This window comes from Phalacrocorax aristotelis, chromosome 8 (assembly GCF_949628215.1).
Source record: "Phalacrocorax aristotelis chromosome 8, bGulAri2.1, whole genome shotgun sequence".
NCBI lineage: Eukaryota > Metazoa > Chordata > Aves > Suliformes > Phalacrocoracidae > Phalacrocorax > Phalacrocorax aristotelis.
This window is the reverse complement of record NC_134283.1, coordinates 7,787,489-7,807,823: the sequence shown is the minus strand read 5'-3', so window position 1 is coordinate 7,807,823 and position 20,335 is coordinate 7,787,489. Positions and strand designations below refer to the sequence as shown.

The 20,335-nt window shown below is 37.5% G+C and overlaps 1 protein-coding gene and 1 long non-coding RNA gene across 3 annotated transcripts in view; one reads left to right on the top strand and one right to left on the bottom strand.

Moving 5' to 3' along the window:
• ADAMTS18 (ADAM metallopeptidase with thrombospondin type 1 motif 18) overlaps positions 1-20,335 on the bottom strand; it is an 83,564-nt gene that overhangs the window by 16,700 nt on the left and 46,529 nt on the right. For both annotated transcript variants that reach the window (XM_075101335.1, XM_075101336.1), the window contains 5 exons: positions 14,853-15,025; positions 12,741-12,871; positions 12,480-12,603; positions 11,009-11,253; positions 284-425 (listed from right to left, as the gene is read on the bottom strand). In XM_075101335.1, coding sequence (XP_074957436.1) covers positions 284-425; positions 11,009-11,253; positions 12,480-12,603; positions 12,741-12,871; positions 14,853-15,025 — 815 coding nt within the window. The remainder of the gene's footprint in view (positions 1-283; positions 426-11,008; positions 11,254-12,479; positions 12,604-12,740; positions 12,872-14,852; positions 15,026-20,335) is intronic.
• On the top strand, positions 15,158-19,890 carry LOC142060947 (uncharacterized). Its single transcript, XR_012661989.1, has 3 exons — positions 15,158-15,247; positions 16,232-16,313; positions 16,438-19,890. It is a non-coding gene; the product is annotated as an uncharacterized LOC142060947 (long non-coding RNA).

Below are 20,335 nucleotides of genomic sequence, written 5' to 3'. Positions count from 1 at the left end.
ACAGATCGACCTAAAGAAAAAAGACTGAGTCACTGTAAGTGACATGAATTGAGACTGGCATGAATTTTTTTTTTTACTTATAGTAAAAAAAGAAAAAAAGGAAGTATGGAGGTACTTCATCTGTGTTATAAGTTTTCAGCTAAAAAAACTAAGGACCAGGTGTTCAGTGTCACCCCCTGTATGTATCGATATGCATGTCTGCAAAATTAAAGGCAGCTGAAATGTTTGAGATGCTTTAAAAAAAACAAAATATAAGAGGACTGGCAAATGGCAAGTTACCTACCACCACCACAAGTAGCTGAGCACTCTGACTGCACCGTCACCCAGGAGTAACTGTGTTTTTTGACAGATGTCTTGTTTTCATTGTTGGTTTTCGAAAATGTGTATTCCCAAGCAATCCCAGGATTTTTGCCTTGTAACAGGATCTGTAGAGTGGTGTTTGGGGTTTGTTTAAAAAAAAAGAAGGAGGAAAAAAAAAGAAAAGGATTCTGTCATTCTGAAAGGAGATGAACTAAACATGATACCTACCATATCTGTGAAAGAATTTTCAGAAGACCTGATTTTTTTGATAAGCTAAAAACCATCAAAGTAATTCCTAAACAGCAAAGCATTTGCTTGGACTAACACCTGCAGGGTATGTGACAGAAGAGTGCAGAAATACATGATTCAGCATAACGCTCCTCTAAACCAGAAGGCATTTGACTGGATCGGTGGAGCAGAGATGCCTTCAGTAGCATGAAATATCATCCAAAGCCTTTTGGCGATGCAGCAATAGTCGCTGCCCCTGCCCCAGCTCTCAGTGCTCTGCTCTTGCAACTGGCCCTCGCTGCGTGGGTCCCGGCATTCACCAGGGCTCACGGCAGCTGCTAGAGTTTGCCTGGGCGCTGTAGTGGGTGGGTTAAGGATTTGGGGGTGGGAGAAATTTCCTGTCTTTAGTAAGCAAAGTCCAGGCTAGCTGAGCCTTCCACAATGCCTCCTACGAATGAAGAAGCCTTTGCCCATTAGGTAAGCAGGAATCAAATGCTTTACTAAAAGAAGCCTGAGCAAAGCAGTGGTGTAGCTGTGCGGGGCCTGGAAGAGAGGTGCCTAGAGATGGCTTCCTCAGTTCTTGAGGCTGAGGGTATAAAACAGATTTTTTTTTTCTTCTTGTAAAAAACATTTTTCTATGCGAGTGGTGATCAATTTTGTTTGGAAGATCCTCAGCTGGTATTTCCCCCTTAATGACTGAAGCAGATAAAGCTTCAGTCCAAGAGAGGACCCATCCCTGGGTGTCTACCTGGGAAAGAGGATTGGAAAAATCTTTTATTAGTGATTTTAGCATAATGAGCTAGAAAATTTATAGAAAGTGTGATTACTGACGATAATAACAATCTTTGTCATTTAACTCAGGGAGCCTAGCTCTCAAGGGTGTGCTATTTTAGTGGTGAATTATACTGCAGTTTTCATGTAGGCAACTTTCTAAAATTCACTGTATTCATTTCAGATTTGAATTATAATCAATGCAAGATGCATGAACATCTGACACATACCTAAATTTGGGGAGAAATTTCTATTTAAAATTTATTTTAGAAACTATCTTTGGCAGCAATGTGCATTTGTAGTCATACTTAATAGAAAAGGGGCAAGAGTTTGCAGTTACAGAGCTCTACTAAGTTTTAACTCTTCACCAGTACGGATCTGGTCATAGTAATACAAAGAGCAGGTGCAGTTAACCTCAGTTCCTAAATACACTGTTTGATAAGCCCTAGCATTTCAAGTACAGTTTCAGGCTATGTTAATGCTTGCCATTGAAAATATTAATAAAATACCAGTTAAGTTCACATGATGTCTAACCCGAGTGCTTAAGCAAACCACGTAGGTAGAGCTGATCGCTGTGTAGACTGGTTTCATAAAATAGCAACAAACTTGCATATATGTAGTTTTAGACCAAGAAATAAAATAACATTTTTAAAAGTAGTAGCCAAGGGTTTTAAAGTATTCTGAAAGTGTACATATTGGAAAACAGAAATTACCCATGACAGTGAAAATTCAAACCAAATTTACATGACCTCCACCTCAGTAATGTTGAACACATGAAGGACCTGGACTGCATACTGTTTACTTTGCCTGAAGAAAGAAGACCGGATGCTATATTTTCCATTCTTAGCAGCCAAAGGTTTTATTTCAGGCAGTGAACCTTAATAATGATCCAAACTGAGAATATAGTGATTAGGACTGTAAAAGACAAAATACTCCCGAAAGAATTGGAGAGTACGTGTCTTCTCGTTGGAAGACTCAGATTAGAAGATCTTCCAAGCACAGGTAAAATAAAGTATTTCATGTGAAAGTTTTCATCTCACCCATCCAAGTTTAATTCACGAGCACCTTAGAAATCCATGAGATTACAGAAGAAGCAGATCTGAGAGTGATGACTGACCTCTCTGTTCTTAATTAATATTCTGATAGAAATAGTATTACTATATCTGTTTTAGGGGTGAGTCATATATGTATGTATGTATCACAACTATTTTACAAGAACAGGATGAAAATCAAACACTCTGAAATTAGGAAACATTAGAATTGAGCCTGCTGTGCGACTTCATGCTGCCCTGCACAGGTGCACTCTGAATCACTGGTTCTTGTACTGTCTTTCCAGAAAGCCTCTACTGCGTTCAGTGCTCACAGCACACGGTGCTCACTAATGAGCGTATTACAAAGTTTCCCTATTTTACTTTATGCTCATTCATCAATGTGTCGTTCCATGCCCTATTTGTGGTGCTCTACTCAAACCGTTACCAGTGTAACTTTTTTCATGACCTTCCTTTTCTCCTTGGCTGTTCATCACTATCTGATGTAAATGTTTTATAAGATTTAACAGCGCCTTCAGATGAAAGCAAATATCTAATCTATATAAATTTTTCTTTTTAGAAAGCTGTCCAGCTGCTGATAGCAAAAAGTCCAATTCTGTTAAAACAGCTGTTCCACAGTCACTTTGAATCTTGAACCTGAAGTCCATAGGTGTTTGAGTTTCTAGAAAAAAACAGGCGGCGGTAACATGTGTTCACTCTACTGTCCTTCTCTTAAGGACAAATTGAGACAAATATCTGCTATGTAAAGTTTCAGAACATGTGCTTCAGAAAAAAATAGGGTGCATTAACACTAATAAGAATTGAGCCCTGGAAAACTATTCTTTAATTAAAACAATTCCTTTCCTGGTTCTTCTTACAGACCAGACCTCAAAATGCTTTCATGTGCTTTTACTCCTACGAGTCCAAGGTATTAGCACAGCTCTCAGCATCTTAGGCAGCCAGAAAATTTCAGAGAGTAACTTATTTTCTTCTTGTGTTAGAAAAGATCTGGCTAATGTACGGCAAAAGTTAAAGTCAGATTTCCTCTTTCATGGCCCTATGAGGATGCACTTTCTCCCATTTCAGTAGGTGCTCTGTCTTCCTTCAAGTGCACAGGCTAAAATTCTATCTGGCCTTTTAGTAAGTCGTGTCAAAAGAGGAGGTTTGTCCATACCTCAAGATTTTGTGTATGGTTAGCCCTCATCTCATTTGATTCTGATAACTCTCATAAAACTGTGCTATGTCAGTGGCCAAGAAAACAGTAGAGCTTAAAACTTTTCTGATAAAAATATCTTGAAGTATTAGACTGACCACTTGTGTCCTGAGAGTGCTCTTTACTTTGCGATAGTAGAGGCAAGAAACGGAACAAATGCATCCTGAACAACAGAATTCAGAACACGGAAGAGGGAAAATGAGAAGATAAAAGTGGCAACCAGTCTTATTCCTGTTAGAGCAATATTCTGGTGCTTCAACAGTGAAGGGAATGAAGAGGAAATGGTCTCAGGCGAGTTAGAACAAGACACGTTAGTATCTATCGCTTCAGCGAGCAGCCACACAGTGATGTAAGAAACTCGCAGCCTCCAGCTGAGTGCCTGTGGGGTAAATCTGGCACACCAGGCAAGCTGGGCCTTACACTTTTAAGGCCTTGGGCTACACCCCCTTCTTGTGCATTGGGAAGTAGATGCAGTTATGATGGGCAGATGAAGTGAACTTCCTCTCCATTTCCTGGCCGGCAGCCAAAGATAGGGCCCCTTCCCACCCAGCAGACTACAAGAGGGAACATTTACAAAGCAAGAGCTGCATCACAGTCAGGTCTCTTCCCTCCTATATCATCCCAGCTACACAGAAAAAGGGCAAAATCAAGCTCTGGAAAAGTATTGTAGACAAAATATTGCAGGGCACAAAAGTGTATACTTTAAAGTCCTTGGCACTGAGCTGAAAAACAGTATACAATGCGCAATGTTCAAGTTTTCATCAGGCATGCAATACTGTTGCAAAGTTGCAGTTTTGCAAAGTAATGAGCATATAAGTTTTCTATCGTATTTTCAAACATTCGTTATAAAGCCCTTCCTTAACAACCCAATAACTGAAGTCTGCATATACGTACAGCCAAGTTATCAGACCTACAAATTTGGAAAGACCTCCAGTGCTAGTCTACTTAACTGGATGCATTCCAGCATCTTTTCAGCCAACTGGCATTTGCTCCCAAATTTACAGCTGGCAAACAACCGCCTTAAACATTTCCAGTTCCTCAATAGAACTGTTTAATGTCTACCTTTAACACACCAACCACCTGACTTCAGACACAACACTCAGCAGCTCTGACCGCAGGGCGCAGAGTTATAAAATTTACAGCTTCTTGAGTTCGAAAACCACAGACTCTATGGCTGGAATTGGGCAGATCTATTTTGAAGAAAAAGAACTGTGGCTTTCGCTTAGGGCACAAAATGTTAAAACAATGGATAAATTGAATTCTCCTGAGTAAAGAACCTTTTCCTTTTGCTGCTAATTTTGATTTCAAAGCTAAAGTAATAAATTTTCTAAACTAGCTGTGCATCTGCTCCTTTGTTTGAGATTATTTTTTTTCTTTCATGGCTGTCCTAAGTTTCCAACACAATACTCCATAGTGCAGGTCAAATTTTAAAGGAACCTATCAACACCACTTTGGTATGATTGTCTCTGTGCTTTTCAGGTGGTATTTAGTGTAAGATGTGTATGTGAAGTTCCTTGCAACACACTGAATTAAAAGTGATTAATTTACTCAAGATAAACTCCTCTTTCTTCCACAGTAGTCTGGCCAATGTATAGGAAAGCATACTAATGCCTGGCATGTAACAAGCTGAAAGAAAGATTCATTATCTCTGTGAAGGACTAACAGACATTTACAACTCACTCACACAGTGAAGCTGAGCACAGAGAAAAAGCCCAGTGAAGGAATAGCTGGTGTTTACCCATATGTGTTTCATGTATTTTCATCTTCACTCATTCTATATGTGCATAATTTATGAAATGGGCATGAGCCCAGACTTTGAATCCCAGTGTACATGGTAGCTTTGATCAGAGTCTTCAAAAATGCATCTAACATTTCTGGGGTCACTCCCATGCTTTGTAAGGCTTTGATAATGTCTTTAAGTGGCTGTAACAGAGTTAAGCTATCTGCAGTGAGCCATCAGTTACACCTATAAGGGCAGATGGAGAAGTTTGTCTGTGGAAGACCAGTGCCTGGCTGTGTTATGCTTGCGAGACCTGCAGGTTTCATCCACTGTGAATCTACATGCTGTTTAATAAATATTGTAACATCCAACATCCTAAGCCAGAGCCTGATTTCTCTGTTCACTCAAGATTAATTCCACTGACTTTTAGGAATTTACTCTGGTTTCAGTAGCATAAATCTAAGCATGCTGCATCTGATGCTCATGGAAAACTGTTTAAAACAGGTTTTAAACAGGGCTGTTGCCTTGAATGGGCAGTTATTGGATGGGAACCTTGACAGTGTCTAACACCCAGAGCTTCACAGGAAAGTGATAGAGCACCTGTTTGGAAAGCACCAGTAAAAGGAGAATTGCCCGTTGATTACTTACACCAGACCTTAAAACAAAAGCAGTTTTATCTGTTTCTAAAGTCTCTTCAAACACAGTCTTAACTAAAAGCTTATGACAAACTATTGTTTTTTTTCAAGAAAGTCCACTAAGGTCTTTAAAAGGAAAAAAAGAATAGCCTTGAAAGGTCCTGTATGATCCCATTTCTGCTTCAGCTGTTTCAAATTTATCTTCTGTTGTTATTGTGTCTCCATTTTTTTACTGTTCACATGCTAAACACACAACCTTCAGGGACACTGTCCAGCTAATCTCTCCTCACTAAAGGAAAACCTTTTTATCCCCTGTATTGGATCAACATCTGTAGCTTATAAGCACACCTTAGCCCTCTTTAGCTTACTTTCTCTTTAGGGGAAATCGGTACAAATTTATCATCTAGTAGCTAATAATAAATGTAATGCTTTATAACTGCAACTTGGCTTTCTCCCAGTGGCAGCCAGATCATCAGTAAAGTCATTCCACCTGGCCTCCTTTCTCTTTTTTTTCCCCCTATTGATAAAGAGGAAGTGATTTCACTGGTTTTAATTAGATATATTCCTGCCTTGAAGCACCATTCACCTCTTCCTGTGAATGTCTGCCTCTTTGCAAAGCATCCTTTCCATCTGTTACTTATTTCTGTCAAAATAAAATATCTTTTTTCACAAAGATTTCACAATTTCTTGACTGAATATTTCACCAAGTTTGAGGTAAACTTCAGTGAGGATCCTGATCTTAGCTCATCCTGAAAAACTTTACAGTGCTTTCTCAAATTGCATTTGACTTCTCAAATCCGTCAATTCTTCATCCGCTTATTGATAGAACGGAAAACCGAATTATTAAGTGTTTTAGTTTATCAATCCCTGGTCATGCAATACTTTTCATGCCCACGTAACAGTTCAGTTTCTTTTGCCCTTTCAGAACATTTCTCGGAATCCAAGTCAGTCGTGCAGGGTGAACAAACGGAGGTCACGAGTGAACCTCGCACGAGCTCTCTATTGGTAGTGCCCTGTGATGGCAATGTCCCTTGTGCTCCGCTAGCCTATCCTGGGAAGTGTTTTCAGCAGTTAGTGGTGCCCACTGGCAGCCCTGATACGCAAAGCCAGATAAATGAATGGTGCATTTACTGTTTGTTTCTCCTCAAGTTAAATATTTATCAGATAACAGAAAAACTCTGACAAAGTCTTTAAAATGAAAGTGCTGATCTTAGATTACATATGACCAAATGACAGATAAGTGAGCTGGATATATTCAATTACGTTTAAAAAAATTCCAGCATGTTTTCATTTAAGATGAGACAATTATGCTTCAGAAACCATATTTTAAAAACCTGGTATTAATTTCTGAGCCTAGATTATCATTTAACTCTCATATTTCTAGTCCTTTGACCATTGTCTGTTATTTCATCTAACCTGAATCTGGTCATTTTGGGAACTGCCTTCTGAATCCATGAATATTTTTCATTTCAGCTTTTATTGGTTTCTACAAACACACAATCACCAAAGTATCAATAATAGAACTTCAGAAGGACAGATACACAAATTCTGAAGGGCACTAGTTTACTGGTTTTTGCATTCCCTCCGTCTGTGCAATTAATTCTTGAACAATCCAGGAAGGGTTCTGATTAATTCTACAATCTCATAATGCATTTACAATTCCAGTAGTTGAGCTCAGGAAGTACTAGTCCTATCCATTTAATTCCACATTCATCTCACAATGTTCTCTTCGTCCTCATAAAATATTTGGCCACTATAGTTTGTATTTTTAATCCCACAACCTAGTTAAATTACAGATTCGCTGCCCTTTGTCTTCTTTGGTATGGTTCATTCCCATAATTACATACATATCATACATGTAAATATATATTTTTATGTGTGTGTGTATTTTTTTTATTGTGACATTCCAGGGTAAGTAAGAAAAGCACTTAATCAGTCTTTTTCTTGTCTCTTACCCATTTTCGAATAGCGTTTAGGTCTGCAAAGTCTGACTAAATGATACATGCTCCGCTGAACTATTGAAAAACCTGATAGGAAAATAGATGCATAGGAACATACTGTACAATAAGAGATAAATACAAAGCATTTCATAGAACTGCAAGGCTGAACTAGTGATATGCAAGAAAATAAGGATTTTAACGATTTTTTTTCTTACTTGGGCTTCTTCCTTCTCTCTTAATACATGCTTCAGATGTCTCTTTCAAGAAAATATTTTGGGGAATGACTCCATTCCAAAGGAAGTGATTGCCTTGAGCACAGACTTGCCAGACCTGTCTGGACCCATACCTGGAGAGCACTGGTCCCATCCTCTCCTGTGAACGTTGCTCAGAGGACGTGCCTAACCTGAACTTTCTGGATACATGCATACATGCAGGCTGAGGTGCAGTCAGGAACACAGTCAGAAACCTGGACCGTTTGAGTCACCACACAAATGTCTAGCAAACCCATGACTACAAACTTAAACAGGCTCAAGCTGTGTTAATCTGTCTTTCAGATCATAGTGGAATGGCAATAAATACACCTACAAAACCTTTTATTTTCTGTGCACCTGAATAATAAAATGTCTTTTATTCATGCATGCAATTTATTCAATTTCTCAATACCTGTAGTGTGCATTTTTACAAGGGCTTGCACTGAATTCTTCTGGAAAAAAAACCTAATCTAGAAAATAAGAATTAATTTTCTTTTGAATACAACCTAATTAAAAAAATGGAAAAAAAACCTAAAGAGTCTAAACACTGCAGGAAGAAGTTGAGGTCCAAACCTTGGGAAGCCTTATCTTACTGAAAATCAACTTAATTGGATAAAAAACTGCTGGCAGGCCTTTTTTGGTATGCTTCTTTGAAAATTACAGATAAGATAAAAAGAAAAACAAAGCTAAAATGTACTATGCTTAAACATTCCTTTTTTTCAGCCTTCTCTCAGTTTATGGTATTTATAGTTGAAGTAGGATTTGTTCATTATTACTGCTGCAAAGAGATCTTCAGCAATATGTGTGTTTTCTCATAAAAGCATATTTCTTCAGTTTTCATTGGCATTTTTGCTGCTTAGAGTTATTGGCAAATTATAAATAATGCAGAGCTCTGAACGTACAAAGTTTTGCATTTTTTTCAGCATTCAGCTTGTTGAATGTTGCTTAAATTATTGAAAGGAAAAAAAAATCTTGACTACAGCTCATAGACACAGATAAGTGGGGAATACACAACTGTAACATTTTCAGTCATTTGAATCCCTAGTTCCCAATGCCAGTGGTGTAGGTATTTCAATAAAAATACAAGGGAAGTTTAAATAAGTTCTCATAGGAGCAATAGCCTCCAGTTAAATGTTAAATCTTAATAAATCTCTTTAGCATAATTTGATAGGATGAAAATAGAAGTGTTATTTGGCATTAAAATTTTTTTCTTTAATCTTTATTCTGCAAAGTATGTGCATGATATGCAGCCAAGTCATCTTGCAAGCAATTTATTTTTCATACTTTAGCTCTATAATGATACAGTTCCATCTACTTTGTATTATGACACCTAAGATTCCTGAGAGTTCAGCTTAATGTTTCATAGTATTTATAGGTGTGCTTGTTTCTTTGGTATAAGGCTATTTTGGAGGTGATTTGCAGATAGAGAAGCATGTCTGTAACTTGTAGACCAAACCCTTCCTTGGACTGTTAACATACATCCCCAAACTGAAAATTCTTCAACTAAGAAAAAAATGTTTTTAAAAGGCATCGCAAATTGTGATGGTAATTTGTGAAAACACATGCCCTTGGCCCAAGTCAAACTGTCCATTCTAGAACATGTGTTCGTCCTAAAGTACTTCAACATGTGTTCATGGTCCACGAACTTCAGTGGGTCTTAAACGTATGTGTAACTACATTACTCAATCGTTATGAATAGCAGTAAGGCTCTTCAGTATTCCAAATAAAAACTTACTAAATCACTGTGAAAGATCAAACAATCCTTGAAGAATATATTTCATGTCACAGTCTATACTTACTGTGTTACTCAGTTTAACAGAGCAGAGCTGCGTAAGGGAGATGGGATGCAGAGCTCTCAGCTAACGGCTCCCACTAAACCTCTGCAGAGAGCAGTTCTCACTTACGGTGTTACATGATGGGGCGAAGAACCACAGATTGCTGCCTCAGGTACAGCGCTCGCTCTCATGCTCCCCAAGTGCACGTCAGAGAAAGCTATATGTTTGGTAGTGAGCTGACCAGAGTGTTGCTGGAAGGTATGGGAAGGAATTGAATCCCTTCTGAGGAGGGCTCCTTCCTTCTCACAGGGAAGGATTCATCAAAACAGACATAACGGATGAGTTACGAAGCCAAGGATTTGCTAGAGCTTTCTAACAAAGCAGGCAAACTAATGTAGCTAACAGGGAGTAAAGACTTTGGCGATTCAGCCAGAAATTGACCCTCAGGTGTTCTGATGCATTTTAAAAGAATCTCTAAGGTTTTTTTAGCACTATTAGCAGCCAATTTCAAAACTGTAACACTGGGACAAACTATATAAGTACCAAATTTACTTTCTACTAAATACAGTTTCAACACAAAGCATCTGGCAGACAGAGTAGGTGGTACAAATCTGACCGGGAGATAAACATGTATAAAATTCATTATTTTAGATGCTATCACCAATGAAACTGAATCACCAGAAATTACACAGAAGCCTGTGTGTGGTACTTTGACCATCTGTATCCCAAGGTAGATATAAAACTGGCTGCGTGTGCCTGCAGTTTCATAAGCATTGTTTGAAACTGTTACCATTTAGCCATGCCATAATGTTAGATTTAATTTTTACACCACTGAATTTTATTGTATACCATTTACAGGATGCATTTATAATCTCTATTACCATTGTCCAGCAACTGAGAAATAATGCTATATGGTGTGTTTTATGCACCTTCCTTTTCACTGAATTTATGACGGTTTACTAAACTTCAGACCTTGATAAACTGGTGAAAGGCCTTTCAATCTAGCATGAGCACACAATTAAGTCTGAATACTATTGTGACTCAACGCTATTCTTTAATCTTGCTGACAGCTACAGTGCAGAGCTAAAGCTGTCGTTACTAATTCTGTAATAGACATCAAGGGAAGAATAAACAGAAGAAAGCTTACTTCAAAGACCAGCGTCTCATTAGTTGGTCCTGCTGCATATAGACTCTCTGGATGGTTAAAAGAGCGTTGATAGTCAAAAACTGTTCCAGCAAAAGAGAACTTTCCTGGCCAGTCAATTGTCCAGTCTCCTGTTAGATAATACTTTTTATTGAGGTTGCGCACTGCAAGGTAGCTGCTGGAGATTTGCATTTCATGGAGCTGTATACTGCGTGCTCCTGCTGGAATAGTGACCACAGCATAGTAGTCTGAAATGAAAGAAGTAAGCAACATTTTTGCAGTTGTCACACAGGTAGAAATGACTTATCATTTTTTAGCCAATTTGAATTTTTTTGCAATTTAGAAGATATAGAAGACAGCTCTTCTGATCCACCAAATTCACTCTGTTTTCACAAGGAGAAACCAGTTCTGTTTTTAACCCTGCTGTGCAGCCTGTAATCAGAATAACTCACAGGTATTTCAATTCCTGGAATTTTTCTTTGTGCTTAAAGACAAGAAAAAGCAAGTTCATCTTAGAAAAATGCAGAACAGACTAATGGTGGTTTCGCTGTAATTGTCTTACCATGTTTTCCCTGTGGTGCCCTACAGTAGTTGGAAGGTACGACTTCTATCATGGACAAGGTTTTTGAAGTGAGATGCACTGGGATGCAGAGAGCTTTCACAAAGCCCTGTATACCACTGGATCTCCCTGCTGTAACCCATTGCCCTCTGAGCATGTAGGAATCTCACTCATTCTACAGTCAGATGAGATACTGCTGACAATCTCCAACACATGCTGCACGCAGCTACTTTTGCAGAGTATTCACTTTAGATTATTCTTCTAGCATTGTATCTCTGTATTACTATACCCTACAAAATTTCCTGGCCTATATTACTGTAGTATTATCATGTTCGACAATAAATGCATCCTCAACATACTACCATGGGTAAAGAAATATTATCTGCATTTTATTCCTGAGACACTAAGGCATAGTGAGATAATTTCACAAGAAGCCTGTGACAGTGCACTAAAGAAAAGTCCACCTCCCGGTGACTGGATCATCCATTGAATCAGCTGGACAGCTTCCAGCCAACTTAATTTGAAAATGGATATGGAAATACTGTCATGTTTGGCATTATGCTGTGTATTGCTTTTTATATCTTCTACGGTCCCATTCCAGTCAGAGCTGTTGACAGCTATTTTTTCACTTGCCTGAATCCTAAAATCTCTTTTAAGAGGAAATTCACACGTAAAGGGAAAATGTGGCTTAAGAAGCAAGAGAAATGCTTGCAAATTAACTAACCAAGACTTATGCTCATAGCTTTCTTGTTACCAAGAAACAGAAGAAATGTGAACTCTCCTCTGACTCTCCCTGTGATTTTCAGTTCACATCTGGACTTTTAGCCACTGCCCTAATGAGCAAGGAGTCATATATTTTACATGGAGATACAGCAGAGCAATGAGTTGATGATCATGTGGAACAGCTTTCCTTACCATTAGCTTTGTGCTGGATCAAGTATTGGCCTTTAAAGAACTTGCATGTTGAATTATCTCCTTTACAAACTCCACAAGCATCCAGTACAGCTTTGGAACCAAGTCCATGATCACACCCTACTTGCTGCAACCAAAAGGCACAAGTGAAGGACTCAGACACAAGGGAATTTGAAGAAACAGCTGCATTTTTCCATAAAGGAGTCAATTGCCCACTTAAAAAAAATAGACATTAGGATTGTAAGAAACTCAATTTTCTCTTACTTCACATATTCCATCAATGCAAACATCGTATTTATTTGGAGAACACAGAGTTCCATCCTTCACTTTGCTGGACATTGCAAAGAAAAAGTCAAAGTCTTCAGCTGTGCAGTACAATTTACATCTATCTTCCTCTGGGGGAAAAAAAAACCAAACCCAAAAAACAAATAACAAGACAAGAAAGTATTAGCAGACCTGCAGCACAGAAAAAAAGCACCCTGCTATTGTTTCTTCCTGCATCCTAGACCACAAGCTACAAGGATTAATTATGTGTGGTGAAACATTGGGACTCCAAGATGGGCAGAAATATAGCCAAGCACAGTAGCTTATATTATGCTATTTTAAAAGAACATGTGGGTTTGACTGTCTACACATAGAGTTAAGGATTCAAAACCAGTGTGAAAACATGCACAGTGCATTAGCTCTGCTGATGTGGCCCTGATTTCTGTCCCACCGATCCACAGTTTCAAATTTCATTTTTTATTGAGAGAAATGGGAGATTGTAATAATTTTATTTAATTTCTAGTTAAAATTTGAAAAATATGTAAGATGGCACAAATGATCAATTCAGCTGAAAGCTAGGACTGGGGGCAGATTTTCCCCTAACAAAAGCACTTTTCCTCTAAAAAATCCCAACCATTGTCAATCAAATTTCTTCTTACACACAGATGGTATGTTATGCTTATAAGGGGCTGATTAATTCTACATACACAAAAACAGTCATGCAATTGTAAATATTGTCACAGTTGCTGAAATTCTAATAGAAATACCAAGTGCAACAGATAAAACAGCATAACAAAATTTTGCAGAACATGAAATCGGATTCAGAATAGTATCCTTTTACTCTTAAATAAGCAGCTGCATTTTCAATAGCACTTTCTACAGAGGCAAGGCATCTGTAGCAATTTTGAAAACCAGATCACGTTTTCAGGACTATAAATGTAGATCTTGGGGAATATTTTTGAGAAGCAGCTAAGAGAGTAAGGACAGACATTTTCAACTTGAGAGTCACTTGGCGACATCTTGCTTTTGAAAATTTTGCTCTTTGTCCCTCATTTTAAGCTCCTATTTCTTTTACTAAATGCAGCCCCTACCTTTAAAACCAACATAGGCTACTCAGTTTCTGTTAAACAAGATGCATTGTTCTCCCTGTTATACAACATCCATAGTTACGTGCTGTGAAAACATATTTCCTTTTTCCTCTGTTCACAATGGCTGTTAGGACATACGTTTCTAAATACCCACAAAAATGTCTGCAAAGTCTTTTGAAGAAAATATAGTCAGGTTACGAATGAAAGCTACATGTATGTGTATGTGTGTATATATATATATATAAATAATTATACACTTCCTATTAAAAAAAGCAAATTTGTACAGGTACTAAATGAAGCAGCTACAATGTGACTTAATCCAGGCACTTTTGTTCAGGTAGTAGCAACTGCAGCTACAAATTGTGCTTTCAGACGGCAGAAAATATTTGTTGTATCTGATAAAAATGATTACTGATTCAATATATTTGCAAAATTAAGAGGTGTAAAGTCAAAATAGACTTTGCCTGTACAAAAGACAAGAAACAGTTATCGAGGCTTGAACTTTATAAAGATCTCTTAGTAAAAGCTGACTTAAATAAATTTATGCCAGTACATTGTTTGTTTTTCCAATTCTCATGGGACTACACCAGCAGAAAAGTCAAAAGGTTGATTTATTGTTACGTTTTGAAATCTGAGAACATTCCAAAGGAAGGAAGATTCTGGTAGTGTTATTGTGGGACCTCACATTTCCCATGCTGAAAAATCCATGGAAGTTGTTTCGGTTTGTTTTTACACTAACAGATATGTAATATAAAATGAAAGAGAGGGGTAGCAACAGCCAGGGAGTCATGCTAAGGACAGAGGTGGAAATTCACACCAAAATCAATTCTGCATGTTCATACAGGCGGTATTGCACAGGAGGCCGGATTCAACCAGGCTAGAAAGCAAACACATCTCCAATAAGCCAACTGAATTTCTATTTGCTTACATTAGGGTGATATTTGCCCAAATAATATGGATGAATTACAGCTTACAGTTCACTTCCTGCAATTGCCTTTGTCCGTCAGAGCTGTAGCATAATTACCTTCCACTTTAGTATATGGCTTCCATTTGTAGTACCATCCCCGGAAGGGTTTGCTGTTGTATTCTGCACACTGCTGGGCACGGAAGTCCAAACTATTTGCTGGACATGGCTGATTATTACAAAGTTGATAGATACGACTGGAACCTTGGCAGAATTTGCCGCCATACTGTGGCCTAAAAAAAAGGAAAAAAAATTCCTTTGCAAAATCTACTTTTTGTGCGATTGACATGTTACATGTGTATTAACAGAGAAAATGAGAGCATGCAATGTCTTAGGAGATGAGTATTTCTTATATGGGCCATTAATTTTCATAGTTCCTAAAACCAAGAAAAGCAGTTGCCATGAATTATCTACTTGGATCACTGCAAACACAGCAAAGATGCAACCATCCAGAGGTGAGTCATGTTTTTACTAATTTAAATTTATAGGGCTATTTTGTACTGACTGGTTTCAGTCTTGTTATATAGCTATTTTTACTCTGCTGTAGCCCAGGAACAAACATGTGCAAAGAATTACCTATCACAATAAGAGCTAACAGCATAACACTGATCAGACATAAACAGAATGAAAAATTACATTTAGTTGTTCATTTCTTTTGTAAATCATTTTGAAAAGATGTGCTTTTAAACAGTCGAAGGAAACAAGACCTGTGCACCGTTGTCCTGCTTTAGGAAAATGTTGGATTTTATGAAGAACTTTAAACATGTCACATCTACTTCAGCAAATGTTACCTGGGTATTTCCTTTAATTTGGCCAGAATAAAAAGAGCATATTCTATTACTTTGCTAGTATCTTATGTTATCAGAATAATACTTTTTAACTATTTGGTCTATGCACACGACTGTAAAACAATGTAAAATGTAAGACTTGCTCTTTTTAAAGTGACTGAGAGGTCTCACAAGCTGCTGAGAAACGTATTCACTCACTTTTGTATTCCTTATGGACCTACACAGGAATTCACTAACGGTATTTTTGCAGTTTCACAATGCTCAGATATACATCTGCAAGTACTGAGCCAAATCTTCAAAACACCAAATTCTAAGAACTGTTGGTCTTATTGTACAATTTCTTGCATCAAGTGAAAAGAAACGTAACCATGCTGCACTTGATACCTTTACAGAATGATTTTTAAAACTTAGGGAACATACATACTTGGAAGAGAAGCTATGATCTTTCAGTGGACAGCTTGCCCATGTTACACACGTATTAAGGAAAATAATTAGAATAAGATAAAAGATATCGAATAATAATGATATTAATAAATTAACTAACAATAATAATTAATAATAGTAGTATAAAAGATACAATTGCAACAAGTATAATTTGAGTTGTTTGTTTAAATCCCTAAACCCTATGTTACAACTATTCCCCATATCTAGTATCTCACGCAACTTCTCCTGACGTGCACCTGACTGGTGTAATACGGCGACAGCTTGGTGCAGCATGGATGAGAAAATCCAGGTGCTTCTTCTGTTTGCTTTATTATAAATTTTAACCCTTACATATCTAGCGATCTAACCAAGCTGGGGCTTGGTTTTTATGTTTTGACTCAGCTTTGAATGTACACAATATCTGTCTTTTCCAGAACTCTGGGCTATCAAACAGTCTTTCAAAAGAAGAGGTGGAAACCCACCCACTACTCTATTTAGAACCTGGTTCAAGCACCAGCAAAATGTGTTGTGGAAATAAAACCAACTTCCAGTGTCTTTTCTTGAGGTCACCTACTAACTACCCTGACACTGGGTATAATGGTGAAGGTCTTAAAACCAAGTCAAATTTTCTGTCCTAGTTGGTGGCAGTTCAGTCTGTGAAGGGCAGGGAGGACACGTAACATCAGTGAAGTCGGGGAGTATTTGTGCTGACTTTGTGCACTTGGTGCAAGCTTTGAGTTAAGGCAGCCAAACCGCTGGGTCCTTATTCAGTTCTCTACAGACCCTCTTTACAGCTTCAGCACATGTATGATTTTTGACCTCCTTCAGCCCCAGAGAACAAATCTGTGTGAGTGTAAGGAAAAGAAGCAACCTCCTTCCAAGTAAGTGCCAGCAAACAAGCAATATAATGGAATTATTTATGTCTAGATCGTGATTTCTAGCCACAGTCTTGCATTTGAGCATGGTATAATATTCCACCAGACTAAGGCAGCCCTGAAAGAGGCATTCTGTTTCCCAGCTCTGTTACAGCATTTTTATATTACAGTACACTCCCATTGCTGAAACTGTTGGCCAGGCAATTATGGAAACTTCCCCACCTTCGTTTTCTACCTACAAGATGTCAGTGAGAGTTAAGTAATTCACAGGAAACAAGACGTAGATCTACAAAACCAAATTTCTGAGAAAAGGCTATTATCTATACTGATAAAATCATGCTTTTATTGGTGATGTTTATACCACCCATAGCTTTTGGTTTGACTGCCCACAGAAGCTCTGTTAGTATAACTGTGCTTACAACAGAACGCTTTGCAAAAAGGGTGTTCTGATATTTCTGTAGTGATACAGTGCTCCTAATATAGGTACAGCCTAAACTTTTAATCCGTCTGTGTACCTCCCCAGCACTGGCGCGTCTGGGTAAAGATACCTGAATGAACAGATGCTGTTAGAGCTGAGGCCTTGCTGAGGATAACTGGAAAAGGGAGAAATTTGGTGAGAAAGGCCAGCAAAAAAACGGTCTCCAAGGAATGGTTTGTAAAAGGAGTACAAGTGCAAAGATGGAAATACTCCACTTCATATAAGACTTAAATATTAAAATGCTACAGAAATAGCTTAAATTAATTCTGCAGTACCCTTTTAATAATAGACTTCATGGACAATGAAATTAAAATGGCTATTCACTGCAGTGCAACACAGAGAGTGAGAAACCCTGGAATTAATCTGATCAAGGAAAGTATTTTATGTATTATAAAGGGAATTAGACTCTGAAATTCTGGACTCCTATTTTTTCCTGTTTTGTAATCATTTAAATTCAAGTGAGAACATTTCTGCTCGTATTATGAGACCATACTATGACCGTATCACAAAGCTAGACTATTTTATTCTGCATGAATTTGAAAGGTCTACAAGGTCTTTAAGAGTATTAATTTTTAATTGGTATTTTAAATGGCATCACGACTTTGCATTAGTTTACATCTGCATTGTCTGTAATCACTGTTACAGATATTGTACACAAAAGATTAAAAAGACACATTCACACAATTTTGATTTAGTCTTTTGAGTGTATACATGCCTAAAACTCCATTGTACTCTTACTGAACAATGCACTATTGTGAAGTGGGTAGGATGCAGTCCCACAGATATGATTTAGGTATTAATTTAAATCTCTCGGGCACTCTTCAGGTTCTTTCCCAGCTAAACTATTATGTAATCTATTTCTATCTTGGAAAAGTACCTCAATTGTAAAATGTTGTGACATATGAAAACCAGATCCATGAAATTACACTGTGACAATTTACAGAAACATAATGATTTTAGCAAATCTGCATAGTTGTGTTCCACAGATGACCTCCAAAGGTGTGCATTCATACATAACCTAGGCTGTAAGTCAGAAGCTATACCCAGAGTTGTTTGGGTGTGCTCACAAGATCTGTCTTAAAATTGTCGAGAGAACAGGAATTGAAATGCTTGGATATTATTTGCAAGAGGAAATTTTCAGATACAAACACAGGTAACGAGGTTTTCATAAGCAGCAGCCTGAATTTGTGTTCTTCACCTGTCTCTAGGATATGTCACCTTTAAGATTACTGGAAACCTAGAAATGTCCCTCAATGTTCCTAAGAAGTCAGTTGCTTTGAAAGATTGACTACTTATTTTAAAACCCCATTTTAGAGTCCACACTCCTTGTCCTAATCTCTTACAGAAATACATGTTATTCTTTTTGTCATTCTCAAAATTTTGCTATCCAAAATCATCTATCAAGCTTCTGAACAGAATAAACATTAGCTCCTACACAAATCTGGATTAGGAAAAATGAAATAAATATATGACATATGAAATAATATACATATATGTACTGAAATATATAAACATCTGAAATATATTTCAGAAGTTAAAAAAAAAAAAAAGGAATTATTATTCTTTGTTTATGTGTAGCTATAGAGGTGAACAATGAACAATGACTAGGTTATAAATCTTTCCATGTGGGGTAACACTGAAAAAGGATAGTATCATTTTCCTACTGAGTCCACATTTATACAAAAGTGCTGTAATGGGAAATGCAACTACCTGGCTATTCGTACACTGCTGCGTGGATGGTTTATTTATAGTCCTGTCATTTCATCAGTCTAACTCTGAGAGAGATTTGTAGTATCTTCTCTTTGCTCTAACTGAATTATCACTAATATAATTAAATTAAACTTAGTATAAACATGATCCGGTTCTGGTATCAAGTCTTGGTTACATCAAGTATTGCATTAAGTCTTGCTTCGGTTAGAACAGACAGATCACTCTGAATGCAAGTTTGACATACATAATGCTACAGTAAGAGACACCCTTCATGTTAAAGAGCTTCTGTTTGAAGACGATTTGAAATCATTATCAGTTAAAATAGTGCAACAAACTGAAACATTTCAACTACTGGGCATTCTTCTGTCACACAGGGAGAGCAAAGGAAGGCTTATGAACAAATGCAAAGAACAATGTCTTGCATACAAATTTAGCAGGCAAAACAGGGGCCATGGTAGGAAGACCAAAATATACGTACGATGTGTAATTGACACCCTGCATTCTCTCTCTGAATAGTTTAATAAAGGAAACTATCCAAGTAATTTTAGTTATCGAAATACACTAAGAAACAACAGAAAAGTTTGAGAAAATGGTCTGCTACAGCTCTGCAAAAATTGCCTTGACAGAGTGAAGGTAGTAAAGACTATTTTAACTAACTCACATTTTCCTATAACATAGTACATGAAGCGTGGATATTATTACTGCAGCACAGTATAGTAGGTGTGAGGATTCTTTACAGCCTCATACAAACTGTGTCATATTTTCTCTGTTTTTTATTACTGCAGTTTAAATGCTGTTTTTATTGTGTGCAATGAAGAATACATGTGTCTATGCCTGTTGAAGTTGTGTACGAAATAAAACAGTGAAAATCTTTTTTCTTGTAAGTTGAAGTGAATTGTGTACTTGGGCAAGATGCTGGTCAGATAACACTTCACCTCTACTTTGAAATAGTATTGTAAGGAATTGTAGTATTTACAGTGATAAGACATTCACTAGAGGAAAACACCAGAAATATTTCATGAGTTAGCTAGCATACAGTTCTAGGGTTCAGCAACTCTATTCTGACCTGTGAAACACAAAAGAATGCAATAAACATGACAGGCATAAAAAGAATCTGTCTACAACAACTTTGATATTGATTTTAAACATTTTTGGTTTATTATCCTGGATAATATGATCTCATCAGAAGTTTTTAAGACCTTTTTTCCTTGCTCTTAAATTATTAGGTGTGAATATGTCTGCGTGGAGTTTTGTGACTCCTGCAGGTAC